General features: G+C 36.7%; 1 protein-coding gene across 7 annotated transcripts in view; it reads left to right on the forward strand.

Annotated features, from left to right (window-relative positions):
* Positions 1–15978, forward strand: part of DOCK3 (dedicator of cytokinesis 3) — a 639207-nt gene that overhangs the window by 426052 nt on the left and 197177 nt on the right. For all 7 annotated transcript variants that reach the window (XM_037797176.1, XM_037797183.1, XM_037797213.1 and 4 more), the window contains exon 10: positions 4049–4130. In XM_037797176.1, coding sequence (XP_037653104.1) covers positions 4049–4130 — 82 coding nt within the window. The remainder of the gene's footprint in view (positions 1–4048; positions 4131–15978) is intronic.

Here is a 15978-nt window from a genome sequence, read left to right on the forward strand (position 1 = left end):
AATCAGTTGAGCATATAAAAAGGTTTAAGATGGGAAGTGGTATGATCTGATTTACATTTGAAAAGGGTCAATCTCTTTGAAGGATAGGTTGTGGAATGGCAAAAAGGGAAGGGGAGCCATCAGTAGGGAAACTATTGTAATAGTCCAAGCTAAAACCCAGGGGTGGCCTACAATAGCAGCAGTGAAGCAAATGGAGAGATTTATAAAAATTCAAGATATAATGCCCCTTTCTTGCTACCTTTCCACTTCTCTATATGACAGCCATCTTTTCTATTTTCCCTGTTACATTTCTTTACATATGGCCTTGAGAATGTCTCCTAATGTGTTTAGATGTCTCTTTGTTTTTGTTTTTTTTTCTTATTATTTTACTTTGATGTTCTTTTTCTTATTTTTATGATAAGTCTCGACTTTCTTTTTCTAAAACTAAAAACTTATTTGTATCTACACTTATGATGGTTAGGTTCATGTGTCAACTTGGCCAGGTGATAGTACCCAGCTGTCTGGTGAAGCAAACACTGGCCTAACAATTGGTATGAGGATGTTTGTGGCTGGTTAATAAACCAACAGGATGGTTTATTAAATCATCAGTCAATTGACTGCAGCTATGACTGATGACTCACCAAAGGGCATGTCTTCCACAATGAGAGAATGCAATTGGCTGGATTTAATCCAGTTAATCAGTTGAAGATTTATAAGCGAGACAACTAGAGGACCTTCACTTCTTCGGCTGCCCAGTGAAGCGTTTCCTGAGGAGTTCGTCGAACACGTTCGTTGAAGATCCCAGTTCATTTCCTGAGTAGTTCATCAAAGTTGCCGGTTTGTTTCCTGAGGAGTTCATTGGACATCTTCCTTGGAGTTGACAGTTTGCTGACTGCTCTACAGATTTTGGACTCATGCATACCCACAGTTGCATGAGTAACTTTTAGAAATTTGATAGTCAGAGACGCCTCTCATCGATTCTGTTTCCCTAGAGAACCCTAACTAATACAACACTTACTGTTTTCTCCTTCACTCTTATCTTTTTCTCTCTGGATTCTATCAGAATCCAGGATTTTTCTTTTCCAGTTATTTCCCCTCTCTCCTCAATCTCTCCCCTTCTACTAATATCGTCCCACTAGGTATATCCCATCTTTTTTTAAAGTTGGGTTTGTGGAACTATAATTTATATGCACCAAAAGTTCACCCTTTTTAATGTACAGTTTGAGTTTTATAAACTGTATACAGTTGTGAAATCACAGTCAAGAAATAGAACTTTTTATCACCCCCCAAAAGTTCCCTCAGTTTTCTTTGTGGTACATCTGTGGCCCCTGTTCTCAGCCATGGCAACTCCTGGTTTGATTTCTGTCCCTATGGTTTTCCCTTTTCCAGAATGTCATAAAAAATGGAGACATACAGTCTTTCTTGATTGGCTCCTTTCACTTAGCTTAATACTTTTGAGATGCATCCATATTATTATACATTTCAGTAATTTGTCATTTTTATCATGAAGTAATATTCCATAATAAAGATATAACAGAATTTCTTTATTTAATCACCTGTCAGTGGACATTCAGGTTCTTTACAGTTAGGGCTACTATGAGTAAAGTTGCCATAAACAAACATTCAGGCACAGGTCTTTGTGTGAACGTATGTTTTCATTTCTCTTGAGTAAATGCCTAGGAGTGGAATTGCTGGGTCATATATAATTAAGTGTACATTTAACTTTATAAGAAACTGCCAACCAGTTTTCCAAAGCACTTGTACCATTTGTGCATTCCCACCAAAAGTGTATGAGAGAGAGTTCTAGTTGCTCCACATTCTGGCCAATGTTTGGTATAATCACTCTTTAATTTTTTGCCATTCTAATAGGAATGTAGTAGTATCTCATTGTGTTTTTAACTTGCATTTCCCTAATGACTAATGAGGTTTTCTTGTGCTTATTTGCCATCCCTGTATTTTCTTTAGTGAAGGGCCTGTTCAAATCTTTGCCCCCTTCTAAATTAAGTTGTTTCTTCTTATTGAGTTCTCAGAGTTCTTTATTCTGAATATAAACAGTCCATTCTTGAAGTGTTTTTTAAATATATTCTCCCAGTATGTAGCTTATCTTTTAATTTTTTTAGCAGTATCTTTCAAAGAACAGATGGCTTTAATCTTTATAAAGTGCAATTTATCATGTTTTTGTGGCTCATGATGTTTGCTTAATCCAGGGACAGAAAGATTTTTCTAATGTGTGCTGAATATGGAAATAAAAATGTGAGCAAGATATATAAAGTAATTGTCTTCATTTTTCTCTTGTGTTTTCTTCTTGTAGTTTTATAGTTTCCTCTCTTACATTTATGTCCATGACCCATTCAAGTTTTTTTTTGTAGACAAAGGTCAAGGTTCATTTTTTTTGCATATGGATTGTTCAGCATCATTTGTTGAAACTACTATGATTGCCTCATTTAATTGGCTTTATACCTTTGTTGAGTATCAGTTGACTGATTATGTGTGGGTTATTCTATCTTTTAACAAAGACTTTCCTCAGCTCTACATGCCCATGAAAAAGTACATCACCCACCTCTTCACAGCCGTTCTTTAAGGAGTAGCCTAGACTAACTGTTCTACTTCCTCACTCCTAACACTGGCCTCTTTCTCTACCATTCCACTAAAGCAGTTCTTGCGAGAATCACCGGTGATCTCTGTTCTGACATCCAGTGGACACCGTTTCGTCCTTGTTTCATGTGACCTTCAGTGGCCTTGGAGATTGTTGACTCCTTCCTCCTCTTTCAGACACTTTTCCTTTGACTAATGCCACATCCCACCAACTTTCTTATTTTCCTTCGGGATTTCTTTTTTTCCCTAAATGTCTACTTTGCTAATTCTTCTGCCCATTCCTTAAATGTCAGTGTACCTCAGAATTCTTACCAAAAGCCCCTTATTTCTTTTGTTCTATATATATCCCCTGCTTATTTCTATCCACTACTCTGTGAAGAATCTCAAAATTATTTCTGGCCCAAATCTTTTCTGAACTTCATTTCTGCATATTTAACTGCCTAACAGGATCATAAGCTCTATGAAGACAAGTACCTTGTATATCTTGTTCACATTTGTATTCCCATGTTTAGTACAATTAGAATTCAGGAACTATTTGTCGAATGAATTAGCAAATGCATGAACAAACTAATCAACCCTTATTAATTGTAATATATTGTAACATATCTTATAACTCTAGTACGGTATTTTAATTTTGGCTCTTTTACAGGTACCGCATGTATTTAGTGAGTATGCAATTGAGGGCACAGGAAAAGTAAATTACTTTTGCAATCACATGCTTTTCTTTGCCATGGCTCAGGTTTTCTATTGCAGTTAGTAGGGAACCTTGAGATGAAAAGATAGGCATGAGATCCAGGAAGAAAGGAGATGAGAGAGTATATGTTATTTCTAAGGTTACACACTTGCAAACACTCTTCCTAAGGTTTTTTTTAGTACATTAATTTCCTTCAGAAATTACTTAATTTTTGAGGATTAAACTGTTCTAATGGCCTTATTAAATTCTGTATGTGACTTTAGCTATAATACATTATTTCTCTTTGACTTTTCACCCAAATTCTTACAGGTTCCTGTAACATTTTTCTTAGCCCTGAAATGGTTCTCAAGAGTTATGTAAGAAGATAGAAATTGGGGAATGTAGTCTCTTTTGGATCTAGTATGAATAGTTGAATGATGATCTGAGAATTCACATTAAAGACTATATGCTTGTTATGGGTTTGGCATCACGGTAGGCACTTTTGGAGTATTTGGGAGAAATATAAGGTACAGTCCTCATACTGCCCTGAGGAATCACGCACTGTCAGGGAGATAAGGCTCACACAGCTGGCAGTGAAACAGCAACATCTATCAGGCAGTTTGTAGTCTTCATTGCATGTTGAATGGACATAAAAGATAAGGTGTCCTGCCACTAAACATGTGTTTTTGGCCGTGCCTGTCATTTCCAGCTTTAGGGTTTCTCTATATATGCCTTTTTACTTTATTCTCGAGTGTGTGGTCCCTTACATTTCTCTGACTCTCTCTCTCTCCTACATTTCAGTGAGCGGTTTCTGGTGAGACTGAACAAGAATGGTGGGCCGAGGAACCCAGAGAAGATAGAACGAATGTGTGCCCTTTTTACAGTATGTGCAAATTCTCTGTCCCTTCTCTGCTGTTGACTCTAACCAGAGGCCTGCTGTGTGGATATTGTCACCCTGGAAATGAGCATTTATTCTTATTATTTTCCCACACACTGGGGAAAATAGGGCTTGATTTATGTTTCTTTCAGGTTTTAATGAAATATTTAAAGTAAATTGAAATAAGCTACAGTTCTTAATTGAATTTTTTATTAAAGAAATATAACCAAGTACCTTTTGCTAATATAGATTTCATTAAATATTTCATATAGTAGACACTTAAAATCTGAGAAAAGTCTTTCTTGCTATTTTTATCCAAGGTCCCTGGGAATTTTTCTGATGTGTAAGTGTAGTTTCTCTTAAAAGCATCCAACAAATTTACAACCTTGACGTTTCTCAGTGAGTGCATCTGAAGAGATAAACTAAAGCGTTCTTCTCTTCCAAATATCAAATGGAGTCTTTTCCTCATGTGATCTGTAGTTTATTTTTTTCATATATAACTTGCTGTCATTCATAGTCTCTGATATCATAGACCCACCAGCTCAGAGAAGACTTGGTAATCTGCTTTTTGAAAAGTGCTAAGTCTCATATAATAACTATATTGACATGTGTATTGTTCAAGATGATTCTGATTTATTTTTTTTTTTGCCCAGTAAAAACGTGAGCTGCCCAACTTTATTTACTCACGTTAACTTTATTTTTTGAAGGAAGAAACAAGATTGTGTCACAATTTTAAACCACTTTGACCAGCATGAATTCTTTGATATGCTTCATGGATGCTGAGATATATCAGAGCCCATTAAGTGCAGGGAGTTTTGATGGTCTCACTGTGCACTGCCCTTGTGTGTGGTCCATGATTGACAGATGCCAGTGAGATGTCTTAAAGAGTGCCTCTTAAGCACAAATTGGGATTTATCTGGGGATGAGATAGATCTGTGATAATGCCTAGTCAGAAAACACATTCACAGAAATAGCTTTTATTGAAAATGTCCCAGATGTCTAGAAAAATTTAATTTATAAATCTAGTTAAGCTAAAATGATGTTGTGTCCCTCTCTGAGCTCAGCATTCAAGACTTAGGAGATAATGCAGGAAGAAAGAACAGGGAAAGCAGACTCTTGAAAATAGTTAAGGAAGTTGAGATGGTTCTTTTCGATCGGGAAAAAACAAGGGAAAGAGTCTAAATTGAAGTTAATGGGATTTAGGTTAGGATGTTAGGGAAGAGATTCTGAAGTGAGAGCGCCTAAACCCTGGGGCGGTTCTCTAGGAAGGCTGTAGGGCCTTCTTCCTGAACAGAATTAGAAGGAGATGGCACACCATCTATCTACAATGATGAGTGAGCATAATGACCTTAGGAAGTTTTCTAGGTTCTGACTGTCCAGTATTATTTGGTGAAGCAGCAAGGGAAATCATTGATACTTTGTTCCTTTGCATTGTGGAAACAGCTGTATGCACATACTGTCCTTGAATATGATGAGTGTAATCCTTGTCTCTTGAAAAATGAATTAATTATGATAGATATTTGAAGGTACAGTAAATAAAAAATTTTATTTAGCAGCATTTTAATTATCTATATGGGCCTAGAGACCTGAGTGGTAGCTTCAGCTTTATAAATTAAAGGTGCACGTAACACTTAAGATCTGAGAAGGCACAGAGCTGCTAAATATACTGTTGCATTAGTTCCCTTTGAACTATAGCCCTGGATATCTTTTAAAAGCTATCAAATATGATCTGAGGAAGTTTTACAAAACACATGAGATGTTTGAACAAAATTATCTTAGCCAGGATTCTCATGTTTTACTTTACGCTATCTGAAATAATTTTGATGAAATCTGTTTTCTCATTAACTAAGACTTTGCATTCCTCCTGTGGGCTAAAGGAATTTTTTCAGATTGGCATATGTGCTACAGAGTCTCAAAGTGAATACAAGAAAGTTCGTCCACCACTAAGGTTGATGCCCCTCTGTTAGGTTACTTTAGCATTGGGAAAAGGAGACCTTACACACTGAGCAATTTGCAAAGCTTTTTACCCAGCAGACTTCAGAGCCAGATTGCAGTCATACTATCAGTGGCACAATCCTGTTTTCTGTGAAGACTTTTTTTTTCTTCTGACCTTGTTAAATTCTAGGACTTCATTGTAAAGAAAGAATTCTATCCCAGAGGGAGGTGTTTCATACTTATGTGAAAGTCCAGTACAGTGAGGATTTTGATGACTTTCATGATAAACAATGGCTGTGTGTACATGTGTGAGAGCATATATATGTGTATTGACTTATTACTAGACCCCCAGTATGTCACCCCATGCTTGTAAAATACGAAGGTCTCAGTAATTATTTGTTATATAAATAAATGAATATATACCCATTTACTATTATATTTGAGTGACCAACTCGGAAAATGAACTTCTGTTGTTTTCCCTGCATTAGTTGGAGTTATATTTTCTACATTTTTTAGACTCTTCTGCATTCCAAAATAGGATTTTAAGTAGTGATTTCTTGGAGTTAAGAATTGAATCTGATTATTAGTGTAATAATATCACAATTTAAAATACTGCTTACTTTTCTGCAGCTTAAGAATGAATAAATTGGCTTATTTTATGTTTATAAATTCTGTTATCCCTACAGAAAGAGGGTAGCTCAGGATCAGGGAAGTGAATTGACTTTTCCATGTTTCAGATTCAGCTTAAAATCCTGGGTGCTGATCACTGTCATTTGCCTCTCTGCCCACCATATGCCTATGAACTAGTTTCCTAATTACTTAGGATTGGAAAGTTTGGTCCAGTCAGTAAATCTGATTACTTCTGTGTAGTCAATTTAAACCATACTTGCTGAAGAATGGTGGGTGAGTTACACCTGTTTCCACCTTGGTTTTACTGGTCTTGTGAGTGTTTTAACATTGATAACCATACTTGATACTTAGCCTTGAAGAGCAAATTTCTAATAATTCTATGTTAACTGTTTACCATGCACTTAAATTTAATGAGATAGCTTTTACATAGAAATTTCACATTGAAATTAATGGAACTCACAAATAGTTATTTTATTTAAAATATTTTTTGCATAATTATTGTCTTCTTTTTATTGAACTCAAATAAATGCAGCTGAGAATTCTGATTACCATTTACAACATGGTCAGAAAGAGTCCCTACCCAACCACTTGGAAAATCCCGTGAATTATATCTAAAACTTACTTCTTTTATTCACTCAGCCAGAGTCGAGAGAAAAGTCCAGTACTCTTGTATACAGCCCTGGATAGTGTTTGGTCATCTTTGATAAATAGCCTTTAACTTTCTAGATATATTGAGGCTAATAATTACACTTGTCATTTGATAATTTGGATCACTACAGTCCAAGTTACATAGAATGAACTATTACACTTTTAAATGTGTTGAACATTTTTATATCCTTCAGTAATAAACATATTTGAATTTCAAAAAGTAGATTTAAAATGGTAATCTGTTTTTCAATTTGTATTTGTTCAATAACCAACTTAATAACCATAAAAATATAATGCTATTTTGAGAATATCATTTAAAATTCCATTTTTAAAGTAAAAGAATTAGTGAAATTGAGTCTAAAACATCTTTTCTCAATATCAGACACAATTTAAAAATATATCTTTGGGAAGCTTCCTGGACCAAGATGGCAGTATTAGACACTCCAGGGTGCCATTCTGCCAAAGAATCATTGAACAACTAGTAAAAACTGGCAGAGCCATCTTCCTTAAAACTACAGAAAAGAATTAAAGTGCCAGATCAAGAAAACACAACTTTAAAAACAGTAGGAGAAGCTCATGGTGCCCTTGCTAGACCCTCCCCTGTCCCCTCCCTGGTGTGGTGTGGAGCCAGGCAGGGCTGCCGTTGTGAGTCCCTATTCTTATTCTGGAGGGAGTAGAGTAACTCCTGTGTAAGTACTACAGCACCAGTCTGTCAGGTGGCAGCCTTAAAGACTGAAGCAGGAAACTTGTCTCAGTCTTGCCTTAACAGAACTGGCCATGCAGTCAGAAGCAGCTTGTGGCAGCTAAAGCAGTATAAGAAATAATTAAGTCAAAGCTACCTGGAGCAAAGGATTGCCTGCTTTAAGTCATAAAATAGAAACCCAGGATGGGGAGAAAGTCTATTTCATAAGGAGTAGAGGGGGAATTCCTAAGGCTACCAGCAAGCACTTGCCCAGGACAAGACCCAGGCTCAGAAAAGGTGGAGAGGACATTAACTTTGTGTTTACCTTGGGCTGAGCTTCTTGATAGGAAGGCTAAACTCTGAAGAAGATCACCGACTAACACAGAGCAAATCTGCAAGACTGTGAAAGGTGTTTTTTGCATTGGACTGTTTATTAGCTCCTGATACTCAAGGAAATTTACCTCATACCACTATCTGGATACAAGTTTAAGGAACAAACAACTGAGGGGCTAAAACTCAGAATTAACACTTCAGATATTAAAATGAGATGTACAGTGTGCAACAAAAGAATCCAAGACAAAGAAACAGGAAATGCTGACCCATCCAAAGGAACAAGATAAAAATCCAGAAACCATTCATGGAGCAAACCAGATTTTTGATACATTGGACGAAGACCAAAAAATGATCCTCATTGTGCTCAAGGAGATGAAGGAAAACACAGAGAAAGAATTAAAGGATATCAGGAAAGCAATGAATGAACAATGTGAGAATTTCAATAAAGAAACAAAAATTTTCAAAAAGACCTAAACAGAAATACTAGAGTTGATGACCTCAATAATGGAAATGAAGAATTCCCTAGAGGGTTACTATAGAATATTGGAGTTGACAGAAGAGACTCAGTGAAATTAAAAACCAGACAATTGAAATAACTCAGGCTGAGAAACAGAAAGAAATTATAGTTTTATAAAACACAAAGAACCTAAGAGATCTGTGGGACACCAAACATACCAATGCATGCATTATGGGAGTCCCAGAAGGAGAAGAAACAAACGGCCAGAAGGGATGTTCAATGAAATCATGGCAGGAAACTTCCCAAATTTGGTGAAAAACATCAGTATGCACCTACAAGATACTCAGTAGACCCAAACAGGGTAAACTCAAAGAGAACCATGACCAGAAACATAATAGTAAAACCATAAATACTAAGGACAAGGAGAGAGTTTTGAAATCTGCAAGAGAAAAACAAGGGATCCTCAATGAGATTAAGTGCCAGTTTCTTCATAGAGGCAAGAAGATACTGGGACAAAATATTTAATGTGCTGGAAAAAAATTCCAACTAAGAATTTTACACCAGTGACATTGTCATTCAAAAATGAGGGTGAGATTATGACATTCTCAGATAAACCACAGCTGAAAGAGTTCATCACCACTAGACCTGCCCTACAGGAATGGTAAAGGGAATTCTTTAGACTGAAAGGAAAGTATACTATATAGTGGATCAGGTGGCATCAGAAATAAAGATGTCCAGTACAGTTCTAAAATGAAAATGCATAAAAAAATAATGATGAACCTATGGTTTTGGATGTAGAATTTATAAAGATATAATTAGTAACAAGTACAGCAAAAGGGGAGGCAGAGGAGTACAGGAAGAATGTATGTGTATGGTACTGAAGTTACCTTATTATGAAATCAAACATACTAGGTTTTAGGATGTTATAGATTTAGGATGTTAAATTTTAGCCCCATGATAACCACAGAAGAAATATATGAAAAAGTATGTATACAGAAAGAAATGAAAAGGGACTCAAAATAGTACAGTACAAAAAATCAAATAAATATGAAAGTAGGCATTAATGGAATAATTGATGAAAGAAAAGGGCATAAGACTTACAAAGACCTAATAGCAAAGTGGCCAGAACAATGTCCTGCATTATTATTAGTTGCTTTAAATGTAAGTGAGTTAAACTCTCTTGTCAAAAGGCAGAGATTGGCAAAATAGATTAAAAAAAAAAAAAAAAAAAAAGCATGGGCCAACTATATGCTGTATACAAGAGAGTCACCTTAAATTTAAGGACACAAGTATGTTGATAGTGAAAAGATGGAAAAAATATATACCATTCAAATAGTAACCAAAAGAGAGCTGGAGTAACTATACTTATATCAGATAAAATAAACTTTAAATTAAAGAGTATTATAAAGGCAGAGAAGGTCACTATATACTGATAAAAGAGGTTAATTCAACAAGAAAATAATTATAAATATATATGTACCTAATGGCAGAGCAACAAAATATATGAAGCAAATATTGACAGATTTGAAGGGAGAAATAGAAGGTTCTAAACTAATAGTAGAAAATTGCAGTGTACCATTTTCAATAATGGATGGAACATCCAGACAGAAGATCGGTAAGGAAATAGAAAACATGAGCGATATTATAAACCAACTAGATGAACAGACTTCACCCGGTAGCATCAGAGTATATATTCTTCTCTAGTGCACATGGATAAATCTCCAGTATAGACCATATGTTAGTTCACAAAACAAGTCTCAATGAATTAAAAAATATTTAAATCATGCAGTCTATCTTCTCCAACCAAAATAGAAGGAATCTAGCAATCAGTAACAGGGAGAACTGGAAAATTCACAAATATTCATAAATTAAACATTACACACTTAATCTATGGGACAAAGAGGAAACCAGAGAGAGGTGGGGCAAGAAGGTGGAATGGTGAGGTGTGGTTTTTAGTTACTCCTCCAGGGCAGTTGGTAGCAAGACAGGAACTGCGTGGACCGGACACCGCAGAGCAATTTGACTTTGGGCATACTTCATACAAAACTCACGAACTCGCTTAACAGCTGAGATCAGTGAAATCAGTAAGTTCTCATGGCCAGGGGACCTGCGCCCCTCCCTGCCAGGCACAGTCCCATGGGAGGAAGGGCCGTTGGTGCTGGGAACCAGGAGGATGAACTACAGTTGCAGCTCTGATTGAAAACTCAGACTGCTGATCAGAAACTCCAAACATAGATAGACTGAGACCATACACTGGAAAATCTAGGAGTAGTCAGCCCAGTGGAGAGGTGATAGGGCTAGCAAAAACAGCAAAAATAAAAAATAAACCCAAAATAAAAACAGAAACTTTTTGGAGTTCAAGTGAACATAGTACGGAGAAGGGAAGTCAAACAATCAGGTGCATATGCAAATCTTCAGGACCAGACCTTTGTCTAAAGAGTCGGTTTCTTTGCTTTCTTGATTGTTCCTTAGTGGTCCTAATCTCTTAGCATTTCAATAGCCCATTAGATCCGTAAGGAGTGCCCTTCCTTTTTGTTTTTTTCCCTCTCTTTTTCTAAAACAATTACTCTAAGAAGACCATTACAGAAAGCCTCAAAGACTTGCAATTTGGGCCCAGGCAAGAGCAGAGCTAAGATAGCTCTGAGAGACAAAGCAATAAGTCCAGTGGCTGAGAAAATTCGCTAAACATCATAATTTCCCAAGGAAAGGGGGGCATCCCCTTACAGCCATCTTCCCGGCAGGCTGGGAATGCTCCTACCTGGCCCCAGCGCCACAGCCCAGAGCTGCCAAAAAACCCAGTCTGATGGGAAGTGTTTCTAGCAACACATACACATGCCACAATATCTGGTAGGGACAGTAGCCTTTCGCACACCCACAGCTAATTGTCCCAGAGCTGGGAAGGCGGAGCTGTGTGAAAAGGGGGAAACTAACACATCCCATACAGCCATCCTTTCAGCAGGCTGGGAATGCCCCTACACGGCCCTGCAGCCCAGAACTTCCCTTGAGGGATGGCATTTGCTTGTGACATAGCAGCCTTCCCTCAGCAGAGGCCCTAGGAGGGCACAGCTTGGAAGAAGGACCCACTTGGAAGTCCCATGAACCATACACCAATACCAAGGACTTGTAGGTCAGCAGCAGAGAGAAACTGTGGGGAGACTGAACTGAAGGATTAGACTTTTGCAACAGCTTTAAATCTCCAGGAACACCTGGGAGATTTGATTATTAAAGCTGCCATCCCTCCCTAACCTCTCAGACACATGCCCCACATTCAGGGCAGGCAGCACCAACTACACACGCAAACTTAGTGCAGAAATTGGACCCCCACTCACCACAAAGACAAAGTTGGGGAGAAATGGCTTGCAGGGAATAGGTGGCTCATGGATGCCACCTGCTTGTTAGTTAGAGAAAGTGTGCTCCACCAACCTGTAGATCTGACAAATTAGAGATAAGTGTTTGAATCAGTTTACATATCCTAAAAGAACCCTATCAAGTTAAGCAAATGCCAAGAGGCCAAAAACAACAGAAAATTTTAAAGTGTATGAAAAAACAGATGAGATGGATAACCCAAACACAAGCACCCAAATCAAAAGATCAGAGGGGAGACAGTACTTGGAGCAATTAATTAGAGAACTAAAGACAAACAATGAGAGGATGGCACAGGATGTAAAAGACATGAAGAAGACCCTAAAAGAGCATAAAGAAGAAATTGCAACAATAAATAAAAAAGATGATCTTATAGAAATTAAAGAATCTGTTGACCAAACTAAAAAGATTCTGGATACTCACAGTACAAGACTAGAGGAAGCTGAACAACATATCATTGACCCCGAGGACGACAGAATGAATAATGAAAGAACAAAAGAAAGAATGGAGAAAAAATTGAAAAAAATCAAAATGAACCTCAGGGATACGATAGATAATATAAAACGTCCAAATACAAGAATCATTGGTGTTCCAGAAGGGGAAGAGAAGGGTAAAAGTCTAGGAGGAGTATTCAAAGAAATTATTGGGGAAAACTTCCCAAACCTTCCAAACAACATAAGTACACAAATCATAAATGCCCAGCAGACTCCAAATAGAATAAATCCAAATAAACCCACTCCGAGACATATTCTGATCAGATTGTCAAATGCTAAAGAGAAGGAGCAAGTTCTGAAAGCAGCAAGAGAAAAGCAATTCACCACTTACAAAGGAAACATCATAAGACTAAGTAGTGACTACTCAGTGGCCACCATGGAGGCACAAAGGCAGTGGCATGACATATTTAAAATACTGAGAGAAAAACTGCCAACCAAGAATTCTTTATCCAGCAAAGCTCTCCTACAAATTTGAGGGAGAACTTAAATTTTTCACAAACAAACAATGCTCAGAGAATTTGCTAACAAGAGACCTGCCCTACTTGAGGTATTAAAGGAGCCCTACTGACAGAGAAAAAAAGAAAGGAGAGAGATGAAGAAAGGTTCAGTACTTAAGAGATTCAATATGGGTACGTTAAAGGACATTAAGAGATAGAGGGAAAAAATATTTCTGACAAACATAAACCAAACGATAGGATGGCTGATTCAAGAAATGCCTTCACAGTAATAATATTGAATGTAAATGGATTAAAGTCCCCAATTAAAAGATATAGATCAGCAGAATGGATCAAAACATGTAAACCATCAATATGTTGCATACAAGAGACTCATCTTAGATACAGGGACACAAAGAAATTCAAAGTGAACGATGGAAAAAATATTTCATGCGAGCTACAGCCAAAAGAAAGCAGGAGTAGCAATATTAATCTCAGATAAAATAGACTTTAAATGCAAGGATGTTATGAGAGACAAAGAAGGCCACTATATACTAATAAAAGGGGCAATACAACAAGAAATAATGATCATAAATGTTTATGCACCCAGTCAGGGTGCCACAAAATACATGAGACAAACACTGGCAAAACTAAGGGAAGCAATTGATGTTTCCAGAATAATTGTGAGAGACTTCAACACATCACTCTCTCCTATAGATAGATCAATGTGACAGAAGACCAATAAGGAAATTTAAAACCTAAACAATCTGATAAATGAATTTTTAACAGGCATACGTAGAAGATTACATCCCAGATCACCAGGATATACATTCTTCTCTAATGCTCATGGAACTTTCTCCGGAATAGATCATATGCTGGGACATAAAACAAGCCTCAATAAATTAAAAAAAAAAAAATTGAGATTATTCAAAGCACATTCTCTGACCACAATGGAATACAATCAGAAGTCAATAACCATCAGAGACTTAGAAAAGTCACAAATACCTGGAGGTTAAACAACATGCTCCTAAACAATCAGTGGGTTAAAGAATAAAGAGCAAGAGAAATTGCTAAATATATAGAGGTGAATGAAAATGAGAACACAACATATCAAAACCTATGGGATGTAGCAAAAGTGGTACTGAGGGGGAAATTTATAGCATTAAACACATACATCAAAAAGGAAGAAAGAGCTAAAATCAAAGAACTAACAGAGCAACCGAAGAAGCTAGAAAATGAATAGCAGACTAATCCTAAACCAAGTAGAAGAAAAGAAATAAGGATTAAAGCAGAAATAAATGACACAGAGAACAAAAAAATAGAATTAATAACATCAAAAGTTGGTTCTTTGAGAAGATGAACAAGATTGACAAGCGCCTAGCAAGACTGACAAAATCAAAAAGAGAGAAGGCCCATATAAACAAAATAATGAATGAGAAAGATGACATTACTGCGGATCCTGAAGAAATTAAAAAAATTATAAGAGGATGCTATGAACAACTCTATGCCAACAAACTGGATAATCTAGAGGAAGTGGACAATTTCCTGGAAACATATGAACAACCTAGACTGACCAGAGAAGAAATAGAAGGTCTCAACCAACCAATCACAAGGAAAGAGATCCAATCAGTCATCAAAAAACTTCCCACAAATAAATGCCCCGGGCCAGATGGCTTCACAGGGGAGTTCTACCAAACTTTCCAAAAAAGAGCTGACAACAATCTTACTTAAACTCTTTCAAAACATTGAAGAAAATGGAACACCACCTAACACATTTTATGAAGCTAACATCAATCTAATACCAGAACCAGGTAAAGATGCTACAAAAAAGGAAAACTATAGGCCAGTCTCCCTAATGAATATAGATGCTGAAGTTCTCAAAAAAATACTTGCAAATCGAATCCAAAGACACATTAAAAAAAATAATACACCATGACCAAGTGGGGTTCATTCCAGGCATGCAAGGATGGTTCAACATGAGAAGATCAATGTATTACAACACATTAATAGATCACAAGAGAAAAATCAAATGATCACCTCAATAGATGCTGAAAAGCATTCAACAAAATCCACCATCTCTTTTTGATAAAAATGCTTCAAAAGGTAGGAATTGAAGGAAACTTCCTCAATATGATAAAGAGGATATATGAAAAACCTACAGCCAGCATAGTATTCAATGGTGAGAGACTGAAAGCCTTCCCTCTGAGGTCAGGAACGAGACAAGGATGCCCGCTGTCACCACTGTTATTCAACATTGTGCTAGAAGTGCTAGCCAGGGCAATCTGGCAAGACAAAGAAATAAAAGGCATCCAAATTGGAAAGGAAGAAGTAAAACTGTCATTATTTGCAGATGATATGATCTTATATCTGCAAAGCCCTGAGAAATCAACGATACAGCTACTAGAGCTAATGAACAAATTTAGCAAAGTAGCGGAATACAAGATTAATGCACATAAGTCAGTAATGTTTCTATATGCTAGAAATGAACAAAGTGAAGAGATACTCAAGAAAAAGATACCATTTTAAATAGCAGCTAAAAAAAATCAAGTACCTAGGAATAAACTTAACCAAAGATGTAAAAGACCTATACAAAGAAAACTACATAACTCTACTAAAAGAAATAGAAGGGGACCTTAAAAGATGGAAAAATATTCCATGTTCGTGGATAGGAGACTGAATGTCATTAAGATGTGAATTCTACCGAAACTCATCTACAGATTCAATGCTGTCTCAATCAAAATTCCAACAATCTGCTTTGCAGACTTGGAAAAGCTAGTTATCAATTTGTTTTGAAAGGGAAGATGCCTCAAATTGCTAAAAACACTCTAAAAAAGAAAAATGAAGTGGGAGGACTTAGACTCCCTGACTTTGAAACCTA

This window comes from Choloepus didactylus, chromosome 1, assembly GCF_015220235.1.
Source record: "Choloepus didactylus isolate mChoDid1 chromosome 1, mChoDid1.pri, whole genome shotgun sequence".
Classification (NCBI taxonomy): Eukaryota; Metazoa; Chordata; class Mammalia; order Pilosa; family Megalonychidae; genus Choloepus; species Choloepus didactylus.